The sequence below is a fragment of the Ursus maritimus genome, unplaced genomic scaffold (assembly GCF_017311325.1).
Source record: "Ursus maritimus isolate PB19 unplaced genomic scaffold, ASM1731132v1 scaffold_26, whole genome shotgun sequence".
In the NCBI taxonomy this organism is placed as follows: domain Eukaryota; kingdom Metazoa; phylum Chordata; class Mammalia; order Carnivora; family Ursidae; genus Ursus; species Ursus maritimus.
Window position 1 is genome coordinate 43,633,319 of NW_024425119.1, and position 15,304 is coordinate 43,648,622.

Consider the following 15,304-nt stretch of genomic DNA (forward strand, 5'->3'; position numbering starts at 1 on the left):
TTTGGGTTCTCAGCCTTCTCCAGAAGGAGCTGCTGAGGTTAGCACCATAAACATAATTTTAAACCCCAACAAGATAATTCTCCGGAGTCCTCTCCCTCACTCCCAGCACACCTACTGGCATTGGCGCTGCTATCTGATGGTCCCAGCAGCAGGCTGGGCTGCTTCTGGGGTGTGGGGGTCTCTTCTGCAGTGGAAGTCTCGAGCCTCTCAGGCCAACCAAGCCCTGCTGGGGTCCCAGAGCCTCTTGCTGCGGAGACTCTGGAAGACCCCCCAAAGCCCATCTGACTTCAGAAGTCACAGGCAAGAGGAGTTCAGGCCCCCAGATTTTCAAAAGCAGGTAGTCAGATCCACATAGAGCTGAGCACCTCCTGTTTTTTTGGCTCCTTCTGCCTCCTTTCTGCATCCTTCTTCTAACGGTGAGTGGAAGTGTGAGGTTGGGGTGGCTCCCAGCTCCAAGGTGGGAGGATACCCAGCATTAACAATTCTCCCATAGTCTTTCCTAGAGGAGAGGACCCCAAGTGTCTCCCAAAATTCCTGAGGAGAAAGAGCTGAGGAAGAGGAGCAGAGCAGGGGCAGGGCTGGGAAAGACAGTGGCAGGGAAACCTGTCCTTATCCCCACTTCGCCTCTACTGTAAATAAACCCCGAGCCAAAGGGCTCATCCGTCTCCTTAAACAGCCAGTAAACTTTATATGACACAATATCTAATAGTAATTTATTGGGGAGATATTGTAAATTCCAACGGTTTTAGTTAATAAAGGAGCTAATTACAGAGGGATAGGCTGTGCTTGGCCAGCTGTTGGCGAGAAGATAATACATCTGGGGGGGTGTGCGTGGTGCAGAAGTGCGTAAGTGTGGGTATTTTTGGTGTGGCTTTTTCCCTCTTGCCCCGGGTCGGGCGATTGCCTCACTCTCTGCGTTAGGTTTTATATGATATTTTAAAAAACTAGAATCCAGCGAATAAATCTGCCCCCGCGTTTTGTTCCCCCCCCAACCCCGAGTGGGGAAGGGGGAAGTTGGAGTTGGTGCGGGGTGGGGGGGATTCGCTGTCCCCACCCATCCCCCTGGCGGCGGCGCCCACGTGAGCTGGGTGGCCAATGGGTGGCCGGTGCAGGTTTAACTATGTTTAATGTCAGATAGCAATAAAGTAGAAGCTGCCGGTCGGGCCCCGAGGAAATGGGCGAGCATAATCTCCTGAATCCCGGGTTTGTGGGGCCGCTGGTGAACATCCACACGGGAGACACGTTCTACTTCCCCAACTTCCGCGCGTCGGGGCGCAGCTGCCAGAGACCTGCCTTCCGCTATCCCTACCCGCGCCGACGACAAACGTGTGCATCGCTGCCTGGCCGTCAGGCGGAGCCATTTGCAATGGCTGCACCCGCAGCTACCTCGGCAGCCCGGTGTCGCTCAACCCGCCCTTCGGCCGCACGTGCGAGCTGGCGGAGTGGAGGACAGGCAATGGTTACTACCGCGAGCCGTGCGCCGAGGCGGCAGGGGGCCTGAGCGTGAGGGACGCGGCGCGCGACCCGGGGGCCGGGGTCGGGCCGAGGGCAAGCGCTGCTGCCTGGAGCATCGGGGCCGCCCGCGCTCGGTTTCAAGCGACTTACCGCGGCAAGGCGGCGGCGGGGAGGCGACGGAGGCGCGGGACCCCGACGACCCCGCCCTCGTGCCAGTACGGAATCCGACTCCAGTTCGTCCACTGCTCAACGAGGGCAACAAGGGGCGCCGGCGCGAGAGCGACCCGGTCAGCTTGGTATCGCCTTTAAACCCGGCAGGCGGGCTCTCGGCCAGCGGTAAGGACCCGGCCACTCTCGAGGGCATACTCAGGACCGGACCGCTCACCGGGGCGGGCAGTGTAGGACTGAGCTAGGGCCGCCCGGGGTGACAGAATGTGTGGCAAGGAAGCGCTTCTTTAAAAAAGAAGTATGGGGGGTGGGGGGCGCCTATAAACATGTAAATATCCCCATAAAAGAACTGCAGAGAGTCCCTTTTTCGCCGACCTGCGGCTGGAGGGGGCAGGGAGCTCTGGAGAAGGGGATCCTGACAGACACTTCCCCAGGCCTCGGGTGGGGGGTGGGGACCGAGAGCTTGGTCCCTGCTCTCTAGGGCTTCTCCCTGCACCTTCGCACAGTCTCCGTTTCCTACATTTTTCCTCTTAAGAAATGCCAGTGGACCCGATTTACTCTGGCCACTTGCTCCTGTGTCCATCCTGGAGGATGTGAGAGGAAGGGGCCAGGATATCCGGGAGAAGCAGCGGTTTGGGGAGATGTGAGGGGATCGGAACACAGAAGGGTCAGAGATACTACAGGGGAGGTAGGGTTGTGGAGGCAAGGAGGAGCGAAAGGGGGAAAAGAACGATGAAGGCGGGGGAGTGGATGGGGATGAGGATCTGTGTGGAAGAGAGGAGAAGAGACAGGAGAGCAAGGGCCTGGGATTGGGCGGCAGGCCAAGGTGAAAAGGGCTGGGGAAGGACCGAGGGCATTGGGCTTGTCACCTCTTGGTCCTCTGGCCAACGCTGCCTGTTCGTCTCCACCCAGGCGCGCCCTGGTACCCGATCCACAGCCGCTCCCGGAAGAAGCGCAAGCCCTATTCGAAGTTGCAGCTGGCGGAGCTGGAGGGGGAGTTTCTGGTGAACGAGTTCATCACACGGCAGCGCCGGAGGGAACTCTCAGACCGCTTGAATCTTAGTGACCAGCAGGTCAAGATCTGGTTTCAGAACCGGAGAATGAAAAAGAAAAGACTTCTGTTGAGGGAGCAAGCTCTCTCCTTCTTTTAGGGGGCAAGACACGGGCACCGGCCCCGGACTGAGCCTGTCTTTGGCAGAGAGCAAGAGGGGGCGCTGCCTGGGACACAGTCCCCGCTTAGAACGCCGGGCATCCCTGGAGGCACTCCCTGGACATCCTCTTGTCTGTTCTGTTTGTGGTTCCCTCCCACTCACCCCCCCCCAGGCCCTGCCAGGTCCCAGAGAGAGGGGAAGAACCCAGCCAGGGAGAGGAGAGCTGCAGGTAGGGGTAGGGACGGGGAGGGCTGAGGTGCTGGGGAGGGGCTGGTTTGCAGGGGGACTGGGGCCTTTGGCCTCGGGCTGAGGATCTGGAGGAAAGGTAACCCAGCCCCCCCCCCAACACTTTCCTTCCGTGGTCTTAAGTCAGCCTGCAGTAGGCAAAAGTGGGGACAGTGGAACCAAGGCTCCCAAAACTCCCAGTAGTTGGGGTTAGGAGACGGGGACGAGGAAGCAAGAGTGGAGGATCCGCGGAGAGATCGCAAGGGGTTAGGGTAGCTCTGGGAGGGCAGGGGGAAGGAAGTGCGGTTTGGGAGAACAGAGTGATCAGGAATGCTCAAGTCCACAGGGGTCTGGTCCTCCAGGCCTGGACACCAAACAGGGGGAGGTAGAACAGGGGGAGGTACAGGCGTTTGGCAGACCCGGCCGCGGACAGGGCGATCCTCAGCCTATGTCCCCTCTAGGGCAGGCTGCCCGAGAAGTCTCCTGGTCCCCTCTCCTGCCGGCGTTGCCCGCCCATTCGCCCACAGGTGTGCTGCCACCCACTCTTCCTGCCGCCTAGGCGGCTGCGGACCGGAAGCCGCAAGCGCGGGATCAGAGCTGAGCGGATGCAGCCTCGGGTTTAGTAGCCAGCCCAGGGACCCCCACCTGGCCCTCCAGGAAGCCCAAGAGGCTGTGACAGAGGCTGCGAAGCCCAGCATTGATTGGCCGGGAGAGTTTCTGGCAGCCGAGGCTACCGCCACTGATTCTCCCTTCCCCGCTGGCGTTCACGGTCACGGCCGGCCAGAGGCTGGACCGGCATAATTTACGAGGCAGGAGGAGAATCTGCCCCTAAAGGGGCTACCGGCCGCGGAGGCCCCTGCTCAGCCCGGGTTTCCGAGGCTGGTGACAATGAAGGAGGGGGGCGCTGCTGCCCCCCACACAACTCCTTTCTCTCTTTTACCCAGCCCCACTCCACCCGCCCCCCAACGTCGCCCTTTGTCTCAGGATCTGCTGCCTCCGCCTCCCCCTGGCCGGCGAGCTGCAGAGCCACCAAGTACAAGGACCAGAGCAGAAGGAGGGGCACATCCCCAGAAGTGGTTGGGAGCCAGAGTGGCTTCTTGAGCCCAGGGCCTTTTATTCATAGTCACCTCAGGCCCCAGCCCCAGCCCAATAGATCAAGGCTGGCTTAGGAGAGAGAGGCAGTGAAGAAGCCCCAGGGCACCTTCCTGCCCTCCCTTTTTATCCCTCTTGGTGAGAGTCCCTGGACCTCCCTGTCTGCTGACCCACCCTTGCCAGGAGTAAGAAGGTGAGAAGAGGGGACTGATGGGAGTTAAGCCCAGCATGCACAGTGTGAACTGGCCTGCTAGCTTGGAATTCTCCCTGCCTCTGAAGTCTCCCCTAACCCACCCTCGAATGGCAATCTACAGAGCCGCCCACTCTCCCACCAGCACACAGCTTCAGGTCCCTGTACGGGATTGAGCAGAGGCACGGGCAAACGCAGCCACAGCTGAGCCCAGCATCCCCACTGAGCCTAGGCCACTTTCCCGACTGAACTTGTAAGCAGGCAGGCTCAGGTCCCCAAATACAGCCCTGCAGAGTGGCCGTACAATCACTTGCCCTCATCCCTCACCGGGCACCTGGCGCACTTCCCCACTGACACAAACTTGTTTCACCTATGGACAAGTTCGCAGAAATCAGCACCCTTCCAGCTGTCTGCACAATCCCTGATGGGCTGGCCCTGGGTATGAGGCATTCTCCCCTTTGCCTGGTCACCCATGTCCCCCTTTATGCAGCCCCTCCTGTGACCTTTGGGCTCTGGGGTACTGGATTCAAGCTTCACCACTCCAGCCTGACTCCCACAGCCTAGTAGAGAAAGGAGACCAGAACATTCCAAAAGGGGTGGGGGTACAAAGATATGCAATATTCTCTTCCTGTCGCTTTAAACTTGACTTCTGTGAGCTTTTCTGTCAATCTGTGTCCTGTTCTCTGTGTCCCTTGCTAGTACCTCGTGTAGTCTCTGTGGGTAGATGCCCTTCCCAAGTTTCTGTAAGTGTGCCCTCCTAGTCAAACGTCTGTCTTTAGCACGTTTTCCCTTTATATAGTCCTTGTACAGAGTTGCTTCATCATATTAATATTAATAATAATAATTAAAACATGACTGAATGATGATGTGATTTTTTTTTTGAGAAAGAATTTTAAAACTGAGTCCCCACACATGGTCCCCTCTGCCCAGAAAGAATGGGATCCCCATTCCTAGCAGCTCCCCCACTTGATTGTCTCCAGCTCAGGTGAATAATAAAAATAATAAATGTATAATGATAAAAGCAGAATCTGGTGCAGGGACAACAAAAATATACTAGCAACCAAGATCTGTTGATGAGCTGCTGTCTCTAGTCCCAAGCAATTACTAGCAGAGAGAAAATTGGGGAATAGAAGATTGGGGGGGTGTAGAGGGATATCTGAGGAGTCATGGGGCCATAAAAATAATGTAGACAGCCCAGAGGAGGCCGAAACCACCTTCAGGGCCAGGAAGAGGAAGTCTAAGCTGCAGGATCTCCAAGAAGTGAAACCAGGGTAGGGGCTCAAATAGGTTGAAGCAGGGATGGCAAGAGTGCCCTGGGATATGGGGCAGGGGCTGGTGGAACCACACGTCAACCCCAGGGTCTAACCCCATGGCTTCACTCTGAGAGCACATTTCGAGCACTGCAGAATGAGCTTGTAAGGAACTAAAGACCCCTTGGAGCTGAAATAGGCTTCATCTCTCTCAGTCAGCAACCCCCTCTGGGCCTTGCCAGAGAGAGGCCCAGGTGGAAGCCAGTGTCTGGGTTCTGGCTGGCGAGCCCATGAGCCCTCTGCACCTCCATTTCACCCCTTCCTTCTGGGTGGGACATCCTCCCTCTGTCTCCACCCTTGTGCCTCTGGTCCCTGAGTTTTCTGTTCTCACAGCCTGGCTCCACTCATGGAGTCTCCTCCAGATTCTCCCTCCACCCTCTTGGGCCTGCTTTGGAATAGCAGGGGCCCTCACCGAGCCCAACGTCCAAGCCACACCTCCTGCCTTGAAATCTTTCTTTCTCTCTCTCTCCTTTTCTTTCCTTACTCCTGCAACTAGAAAAACTAACCAATTTAAATTGAATCCCATTCTCATTTTGCTCCTAACACACAGCTTGTCTTTTGCAGCTGAGGGGTTTGGGCAGGAAGGAAGATCCCAAGCTTTGGGGGTCTCTCATCCAAAGGCCCCCACAGAGTAGAGGCAAAGCTGGGGACAGGTTAGCTTCTGGCAGCCATGACCTGGGAGAGGGGCTGGGTGGTGACTGTGCCTGGGTCTGAATTAAGGTGGCAGGGGGGCAGGAGTTGAATTTCAGTGAACCCAGGCCAGAGACTACCCTCTTCTTAGGACACATCTATACAGGAAGAATTAACAGTGAAGGCGTTTCTGGCTAAAAAGAAAGGAGGGGATTTAAGGAGGTCAGGAATAACTGGCCTTTAATTTACTCCCTTGATTTATTCCCAGAGACACTGCAGACCTGAGAAAGGAGACACCTTGTTGGGTGGTGTCTACACAGGTCCCAAAACTCAATAACTGGGGAGACTGTCAGAGAAGGAAAGACACTATAACCTCCTCCTAATGGTTGAAAAACTTATTCTTTGGGTCTCTGGGTCAAAGAGAATGTCATGCTCGGAGCCTCAACCCAAATCCTCAGGCCCAGGCTGAACTCTGCATCCGGGCAAGGATTGCGTCTATTTTGCAGCTATTTGGTTTAAACCCTCAAACTACAATTTACTCCATGGACTTTAAGACAGAGAAACCCGTGTCTCTAACTGGGTCTGGAGGAGCAAGAAGTGGAGAGAGTTATCTGGATAATTCAGGTAGAAAATATTTCTGCTGTTGTGTATTTGTAAGCGTATACCATCGCTGGCCCCGGTATCCACCCAGTTCTACTTCACTCTGACCTGCATAGACACAGCTAGGGTAGTTAAAGCCTCTACCGAGCGGGCTGGAGAGGGGCCGGCAGCGCGGGGCGTGCGGATGCTAATGCAGCCGGAAACCCGGCGCGCGATCGATGGCTCAGACCCAGAGCGGAGCAGGGACCGCCAGCCCCATCTACGGACAAAGCAAACCCCCGGGACCCTGGGTTCCGGACAGGCCGGAGCCCCTGCCCATCCTCCCCGCCATTACCAGGAAAGTAGGAGCGGTTTTTAGGCCCCGGAGCCCCCAACCCTCTCTGCGCGGCGGGCCCATGGAGGCGCCGCAGAGTCCGGTGTCATTCCGCGCGCGGTGGGCTGCAGGCGCCGGCTCCCGCAGCCGCGTGGCCGCCGAGCCTTAGGCCCCCGTGGCCGCCTTCCGGCATCTGCCTCCGTCGAGACAGAGCTGCGGGTTTTCCGTGGACAAGCGTGCGACCGGCGCCCGCCGCCCCGAACGCCCCGCACCGCCGCGGCCCGTGCTCGTGGTCGCCGCTCCAGGGCAGGCCCCGAGACAAAGGCGCGGCGGCCGCTGGTGGATGACGCGGGCGCCTGGAGCCCTCCGTGGCCTGGCCCGGTCGAGAGGGCTCTGGGAGGTCGGTGCGCGTCCTCGGCCGGCCCGGCCCCGGCTCCGGCCCCCGCCCCGGCTCCGGCTCGCCGCAGGGCCCCCGGGAGGGGAGACCCGGCGCGCCTCTCAGCCCCTGCTGCCCCGCTCGGCTCCCCCGCCCAACAGCCGCCTGCAGCTCCGGCCGCCGCCCGAGGGCCGCCGGCCCCCGCGAAGGACGGGATGACCCCTGCTGGCCGGAGCAGTGGAGGCTGCCGAGCCCCGCCCCGCCCCGCCGCTCAGCCGTGTGCCCCCCGGGCCTGGGCGCGCCCCGCGAGTTTGTGGGAGACCTGGAAGAACAGCCCGAGTGTGAGGCGCTGCCGGGCTGCGGGAACCAGGCCTCTGCGCTAAGTGCCCTCCCTCTGCTGGGCACGCGGCGTCCCCACAGCGGCCGGCCGCCCTCCCGCGGGGCTTCTCGCTGCCCGCGGCCGAGGCTCCTAAAGCCTGTGCCGCCTGAAGGCGCCTGGCACCAGAGAGGAGCGACTGGGCTCAGATGAGACCAAACACGGCCGGACCTTCAGCCGGTGTGACCACCCGGCTGCCGGTGGGCGATCCCCTCCTCTCTGCGCCAGAGCCACTTCCTGGAGACTAGGAGGCAAGCCTTCCGTTTGTCAGTTTCCAGGTCCCAGAGTGGAGAACTTCCTTCAGGACAGGTCTGCGCGGACGGAACTCGCCGGCAGCTCCTGCTAGGAAAGTTCCCCGTGAAAGATGCATGGTCCGTATGCGGGGCCGGGGAAAGGTGTTTCAGAAAATGCACACTTGGCGGTACTGCCAACAGAACCGATGTACTGAAACAGTCTGCAGTGCACAGATATCTATATTACATGGACATACCGGGCATGGAAAATATATTTCTCTAGGAAACATACATACCGAGGCACTTTTATTTGTTTGAGAAAGCAGCCTTCGGCGGAAAGGTTACACATAGCATGGGTAAACACCACAGGTAAAGATTCATTTACATAAACGGTACACTTGCATATCTATCCTACACAGGGAATACACAGTCCTCATCTGTGTGTGTACATATATATATATATATATATATATATATATATATATTCCATAGGGTGTATAAAATCATGCACGGAAAATGCATCCAGATATTAATGTGTCCACATAAAAAGTACATGGAAAATACATCATATTATTCTGTATACACAAACTGAATATCTACCCAATGTATGAAAGTATGTTCTGTGAATTAGTTTGTTTACGTGGTATGTGCCTACCAAATACATTTTAGTATATTCTTGGAGCTCACATATTATTGTATTTGTAATACGCATTTATTTGGCAGGAGGAAGCCCAGACATTGGCAACGACAATCTCCATCAACTGAGTCTCTTTTCTGTCCTGTTTTTCTATTATTTCCGTCTCTTCAAACCCCCTTCCATGTCTATATGGATTATTTATATAAGTGGTCGCCTATCTCGATTTCCCTAGTACATCTCTTGCTGGAGTCAGGGTCTATATTTAGAATCCCAAGTGCTGTTTGCATCAGGGTCTGACTGCATAATCACAGCCTGTATGGAATGAGCACTATATAATTAGGTTACCCCTGTGTCTCAGGACTTGTTCTACTAGACCTAAGATAAATATGTTAGAGAGTTACCCTGGGCTGCCAGTCAAGAAACGGGGGGAGGGAAGAGGGAAGTGCAGTGACCTGGCAAGTTGTGTAACAGGCAGTTGGGGTAAAGGCAAGTTCCAGGGTTCCTGAAAGCCGAAGTTTGTTTACATTTTTTAAAATTTATTTTTAAAATCTCCAATAGAGAAAGAGGGCATGAAGTAAAGGCTGGACCTGGTCTCCTAAGTCCCTCTCAACCCCCAGAGCAGCCCCACTCCCTCTCAGCCAACCAGGGAGAGGATTCTGGCCCACCCTCAGCAGCCCTTAGCATCCTTAATGCTGGCCAGGTCTACACAGGCAGCGGGGAAAGTTTACCCCCGTAACCCACGTTTTTCTCAACAAGATCCACTCCTAACACTTTCACAGAGGCCGTAATAGCTTAAAGCATCTTCTGACACTGAGCTGACTCTGTTTCGGCCCGGGAAAAATGAGTCCCACTTGGGTCTTTCTTTAGTAGCTAAAAATCCGAGACCACCTGACACATGCTTATGGAAAAAATTCTTTGAAAGACAATGCACTCACACCCCGCAGGGATATTGCTTATGGGTTCCGTGTAGACACTGCCATATTTTACTGTCCAAAGGAATCAATTAATTAGTGCCTCGCCAGTCCTCGCGCCGGCCGCTGCTTGGCTGAGCGTGAGCGCAGAGATAGATGTGCGTGGCCCGCTCGCTGGTCTTGTTAACAAGCCTCGTCATAAAGATGGAGATGATAAGGAGACCAAGGAAGCCCTGGCGGCCGCGAGGGGGGGCTTCGAGGGCCAGCCCGCCGCGTGTGGGGCAGCGGCGCCCCGAGGAGCCAGAGCCCCAGCCGGCCGCCGCAACCGCTCCCCGCTCGCTCGCGGGTATCAGCCTTCTCCCCTCCTGGGCCGTTCACGCTGGGGCTCCGATAATCCCCTCTCCTCTCCGCTCCTCGGAATTTTCCTTTTTCTTCATCCAGCCCCACATTAAGAAAAAAAAATTTTTTTAATAAAAATATGTAAACCTCTGTCTGTGAGTGCCCGTCTTGCTCTCCGCCACGTTTGTTCCCAGACCTGCTGCCTCCTCCTTTCCCTGCATGACTCCGCTTCGTTCCTTTTCATCTCTGTCTGGAGCTCTCTTCCTTCTCTGGCTTCCTGGTTGCTTTTCCTACCAGGTTGGTGCTGGCTCAGGCCCCAGTGAGCTTGTAAAAAAATAATAATAATACAAATAACCCCTGGTTATCTTACAGCAGAGTTAACACCCCCTGATAAGCCAGAACCCATGGAAAAAAAAAAACAAAAACCAACCTTGGATGTAATTGCTGGTTTGGGTTGCAACACTTAATTCTGTTTATTCTCACCAATGTGCATACTTAACGAAGAGATATTGATATTAAAGGGCAGGGGGGAATTAATTTTACTTTTATAGTCATCTATTAAGAGCATGAGATGATCTGAGTCTCCTTTAAAGGGACCAAAAAAGGGGGGAGGGAGAGGGAAAGCAAGGGAGGGGAAAGGGAGAAATATGACTGAAGGCGAACAAAGATCTTTGCCTGAAGAAACAATGTAACACTAGACAGAACTATAAAGTCTGGGAATGTAACAACGCAGGACCCTCTCAACTTCCCCCATTTGGAATCCTGTCCCCTGCACTTCCTGCTGAAATCCCAATCCTGACTACACAGCAGTATTCAAGGAAGAATTCGTGCAATTATCCGGATAATTGTAGGGGGAGAAAGAGAGAGAGAGAGAGAAAGCATTTCCCTTTTATTGTCTGATCTTCTCTTGTCAGTACAGAGGAGGAGGGGGCGCTATATGGGATATGGAGGAAAAAGAGGTGGTAGGGTCTCCCAATATCACACTATGACCTACAAGATGGCTTCTCCTGAGCCAAGAAAGTCCCAGGCAGGATCTCATAGATTCTTAAGAAATTTTGAAGGCCTCAGCGATCCAGTTTCATTTTCCAAAATATTTGTTTGGTTTTACTTTGTCTGTATAGACCTGCCTCATCTAGTATTGTAATTATCACAAGTAAGCGAATAATAGATAATTATAGGGGTGTCGATAATTTTATTTATTTTATAGCCGCACAAGATATGATTAGAGTTAATGTCGGAGGCTCTGTTGGATCCTGGAAGGCAGCAAGAAGCAAGGTAGAGAGAGAGGCCTGATTGTCTTTCTTTCCTATTTTTATGTGTGTGTGAATCTCCAGAAATCCCCCAATTCTCTAAATTCCCTCCCCAGATGTCTTAAGGGAAATCTCTACAATTTTAGGCATTGGGAGCTCAGAGAAGAGCAAACAACAGTTTGGTGCTTAAATCACCCCCTTAGGCTCAGGGCCAGTAGTCTCTGCTCTCCCATGTTCCCCCACAATGAAGGACTTCCCCCTCACTTCAAGATTACTACTGTCACAGAGACTTGGCAATTTAAGCCAGTAAGAGGAAGACAGGGTCTTACCAAAACCAAGTTCATTGTCATCCCCAAGTGGGCACTGGGTCCAGAGTGAAGTCCCCTTTGATCCCAATTTGGCCTTCTTTCCTGGACCTCTTCCCCAGGGACACCTGGATGGGGGCAGAAGTCAGGCTAGGGCTGTGGAGGTTGGTTGGGATGGGGATGAGGAAAAAACTGAAAATATGGTTTCTTGTTTCTGGGATTCAGAAGACCAGAAGCCAGAAGCCTGGGGGGGTGGAGGGAGGGAGGCAAAGAGAGAGAGAGGGAGAGATTGATTGATTGATTGATTGATTGTGGTAAAGAGCCAGGCAAGAGAGAGTCAAGGGAAACCATGAAACAGGAAGACAAGAATGAAAGGAATGAGTGAAAGAAATGGGGCAGGAGGAGAAACCGCAGGGAATAAAGGGAGGAAATCAAAAGGAAAAGGTAGAAGAGGAAATAAAAAGACAGAAGGAAAAAGGAGGGACATTTAAAAAGGAAAGAAAGATTTGAAAGCAAAAGAGGGGCAGGAGGGAGCCAGAGGCCAGGGTCTGCCGGCCTCCCACTCTGCCGGGCAGCCTGCAGCAGTCTGGGTGGGCGGGGGGCGCCGTGACAAAGTGAAGGTCAAGTTAGCATCGTACCTTATAAGGAAGGCGGCGGTCCTCTATTTCAGCCTTTCTTTGTGCCGGGACAAGGCCGTAGCGTTTCTAGTCTTGTAAACACTGCACTCTTTGGGGTCTTAGAAAAAAATAAAGACCCCCTTCCTTCCTTGATTGGGGGTGAGCTCCGCCGGCTGGGGGAAACAGCATACAGAGAAGTCAACTAATGAAGACTCCAGGAAACTTTTCTCTCCTTTTCTCTCTCTCTCTGGCTCCACTCCCGCCAGCTGGGGCTCCCTCCCTCCCTCCCCTTCTCCCTCCTTCCCTCCCTCCCTCTCTCTCTCCCCCCTCTTCCCAACCCAACGCCTCTTTTGCTCTCTGTATCTCGGTCTTCAGCGTCTCTTGCCAGTCTGTAACTCTGGGCTCCGTCTCTCCACACCCCCCTCCCCTACTGCAGACTTCTAAATCCGTTCCGTTCCACCAGGAAAAGGAGCAGGACGTAAGAATTGGAAAGAAAATTAGCCATCACAAAGAAAAGCTCATTTACAGCCTAAATGTCTATTAAGATTTCCTTCTGAAAACAAGGCGGTCCAGTCGGTAAGGAGGAGGAGAAGTGAGGTGGCGCCAGTGGGGAGGGCTGATGAGGTAGGAGGCTTGGATTTATTTATTTCTCAGATCCAGAGGCTGAGAGAAAGGGGGAGACGCAGGAAAGCAAGAGAGGAGCGTTCTAACCCGGCAACTAGCAAAGGAGACTGCAGCAGGCGGGACTGGGAGCAAAGCGCGGGGCCGAGGACCCGGACCTGCGGCCGCGATCCTGGAGCACGGAGCGGGCTCAGCCTAGGCCTGGGGTGCGGAGAAAGGAGCAGATCCAAAATCTTCTGGCCTGAGAAGTGGGGGAGAGGCAAGGACGGAGGGAGGCAGGGAGAGACAGAGGAAGGCGGCGCCGCAGCCCGCCAGCCGGAGGGAAAGTGAGTTCCGAGTTCTGGACCCTCGGGGGCAGTGAGGACAGGGCTGGCTGCGGGTTGGGGGCCTCGGGCGGCTCAGCTGAAGGCCAAGGCACCAGAGGAAGGAAGCTGAAGTCGAATCCTTGATCCTTTCCCTGCAGGGTAGCACTGGGGGAGAGAGGGAGGGAGAGAAAGAGAGAGAGAGAGAATATAGCCTAGGGGTGTCTGTGAAGGGCTCCCCTCGTTTTTCCTGGCCCTGATGGCCTGTTTTCTCCTGCTCCTCTCCACATAGCCCCCTTTCGGCCCAATCGTTGCTGTTTAAATGGGAACTCTAATGGCGAGGGAAGGGAGGAATGCTCAGAAAGCAATTCTGGGGACTTCTGGTTCAATCTGATACTCCACAAAGCCCCAGTTTTGTCACCTCTGTCCTTCTCAGCTGGAAACCAGCCTCTCGGATCAGTGCGCTCCCAGTTTCCCTCCTGGCTGAGGTGCCTTAGGGCTACTAGGGACCTGAAGTGGGTCCTGACCCCCAGGTAGGAGCCCCTCCCAGCACAAGGGGTGGTCAGTGGCACACCCAGGCCTCAGGGCCGAGAGCCCCCCCACCCCGCATCCTGATAATGAAAAACAAAGGGGGAGGACTTGATTATTTCTGATGGTGTTAAAGGATCCAGGCTTAGAAAAACAGCATCTGACCCTGAGATCTAAGGTGATAGGCGTCTCTCCCACAGACATTTAATCTGGGCAAATGTCCTACTGCCTGTGTTCCAGGGGCTGAGGAGGTGGCCAGGGTGAGGACCTTGGCTGCCAGAAAGCCCCAGGGAGGGAGCGGCAGGCCGGCTTTGGTATTATGGAGAGTTGTGCGGAGAGTATTTTAAAAAGGTCAGAATGAAGTGGGGAGGCCCTTTCTGATGTCCCCCTCAGCTCTGGGAAGGGGAGCCCCCGGAAGTGAGGGAGTTTATGAGCTGGGACATTTCCCCCTAATGTGGGAAAGACAGAGATAGCCAGACCTCATCCTGCAAAAATGTGTTTCGTGCCTGTGACAGAAAATTGGTAGCTGTTTGGGAGATTTCCGGACCTTTAGGGGGTAGAGCAGGGCCAGACATTCTGGGGGAAGGCAGAGGCTGAGGTGTGATTTAGGGTAAGTGGAGGAAGCTGAGGGAGCAAGACTAGAAACGTATCACCCAAATCCATTTCCTCAGAGAAGCCAGACACACACACACACACACACACACACACACACACACACACACACAATGGGCTCCAATATTGAAAAACACCAGATGATCTCCTTCGAAGGGACATAAACAGGCCAAGCGGATGCAGGTTAATAAAACCTGCAAAAACCCAGACAGGAACACTTAAAATGCCCAGAAACAAAGCACACCGTGACAAATTCTTACCCAACACACAAGTCCATGCACCAGAATGTTCCCAGGCACAGAGAGACCCTCCCCGGCCTGGGCCTCCCCACTTGGATGCTCAGGTGTACCCGCCCAGCTCCAGGAGCACACAAATGCCTGCACTTCCCTAAACCTACCCACAGAAACCCCGGGGGGCAAGGGCAAGCGCTCAGCGGCCCCCACACACCCCAGAGCCAGACCCGTGTCTCCTGAGCCTCAATAATGCACGATCCATACCCGGAGATGAAAGTCTAGACAATAGATGGCTGTTTATGACAACGGGGCTCTCCAAGTTTGGAGCCAGGCGATAAATCTCTGGTGAATCTTCCTGTAACTCAACTTCTGGCTGTAGTGACGAGAGAACCACGGAGACCACAGAGAGAAAAGCAGCAAAATGGGAGAGACTTTTAAATCGTGAGCAGAAGGCGACTTCCCCGCTGGGGCAGGAGAGTGCAGGCGGCCACACTCGCCCCACATGGCGCGTCCACACTGTGGAAGCTTTCGGATCAAGCTTCAGCACACAGGCGAGTCAGGTTTCCCGGCCCCCCTGGAAATCGGGGCGAAGCGTAGAGGCAGATGGTGGGGCCTGGAGACTGGAACAGACCCACAAACCATTCTTGCTGCAGGCAAAGGGTCTTTTTTTCCTGGGTGACCAGAATCTTCCTGCTATGTGTCACCTGAATTTTTTCACCCCCGTCCCCCTCTTCTCCCTAGTGTTCTCTCTCTCTCTCTCTCTCTCTCTCTCTCTCTCTCTCCCCCTTCTCCTTTTCCTTTTTGGATTGATGGGCTGTTCCCTTTTGCAT

At 54.8% G+C, this 15,304-nt stretch overlaps 1 protein-coding gene and 1 long non-coding RNA gene across 6 annotated transcripts in view; one reads left to right on the forward strand and one right to left on the reverse strand.

Moving 5' to 3' along the window:
• Nucleotides 1-5,136, forward strand: part of HOXC12 (homeobox C12) — an 11,576-nt gene extending 6,440 nt beyond the window's left edge. The window contains exon 2 of one of the 2 annotated variants that reach the window (XR_005837965.1): nucleotides 2,536-2,621. Coding sequence is in view for 1 of the 2 variants with exons in the window: in XM_040642561.1 (XP_040498495.1) it covers nucleotides 2,536-2,774 (239 nt within the window). In the remaining variant the exon portion in view is untranslated. Of the gene's footprint in view, nucleotides 1-2,535 lie in introns of both variants that reach the window. The other variant, XM_040642561.1, reaches the window with a different exon arrangement.
• Nucleotides 5,137-8,412: 3,276 nt separating this feature from the next.
• LOC103675545 lies at nucleotides 8,413-14,860 on the reverse strand. Of its 4 annotated transcripts, none has more exons than XR_005837968.1 (4): nucleotides 12,958-14,860; nucleotides 12,200-12,351; nucleotides 11,586-11,689; nucleotides 8,413-10,330 (listed from the first exon to the last, which is right to left on the reverse strand). It is a non-coding gene; the product is annotated as an uncharacterized LOC103675545 (long non-coding RNA). The 4 variants fall into 4 exon arrangements; XR_005837967.1 differs by lacking the exon at nucleotides 12,958-14,860 and adding an exon at nucleotides 12,705-12,729; XR_571878.2 differs by lacking the exon at nucleotides 12,958-14,860 and having other exon boundaries at nucleotides 8,413-10,098; nucleotides 10,203-10,330; nucleotides 12,200-12,422.
• Between the last annotated feature and the right edge of the window lie 444 nt (nucleotides 14,861-15,304).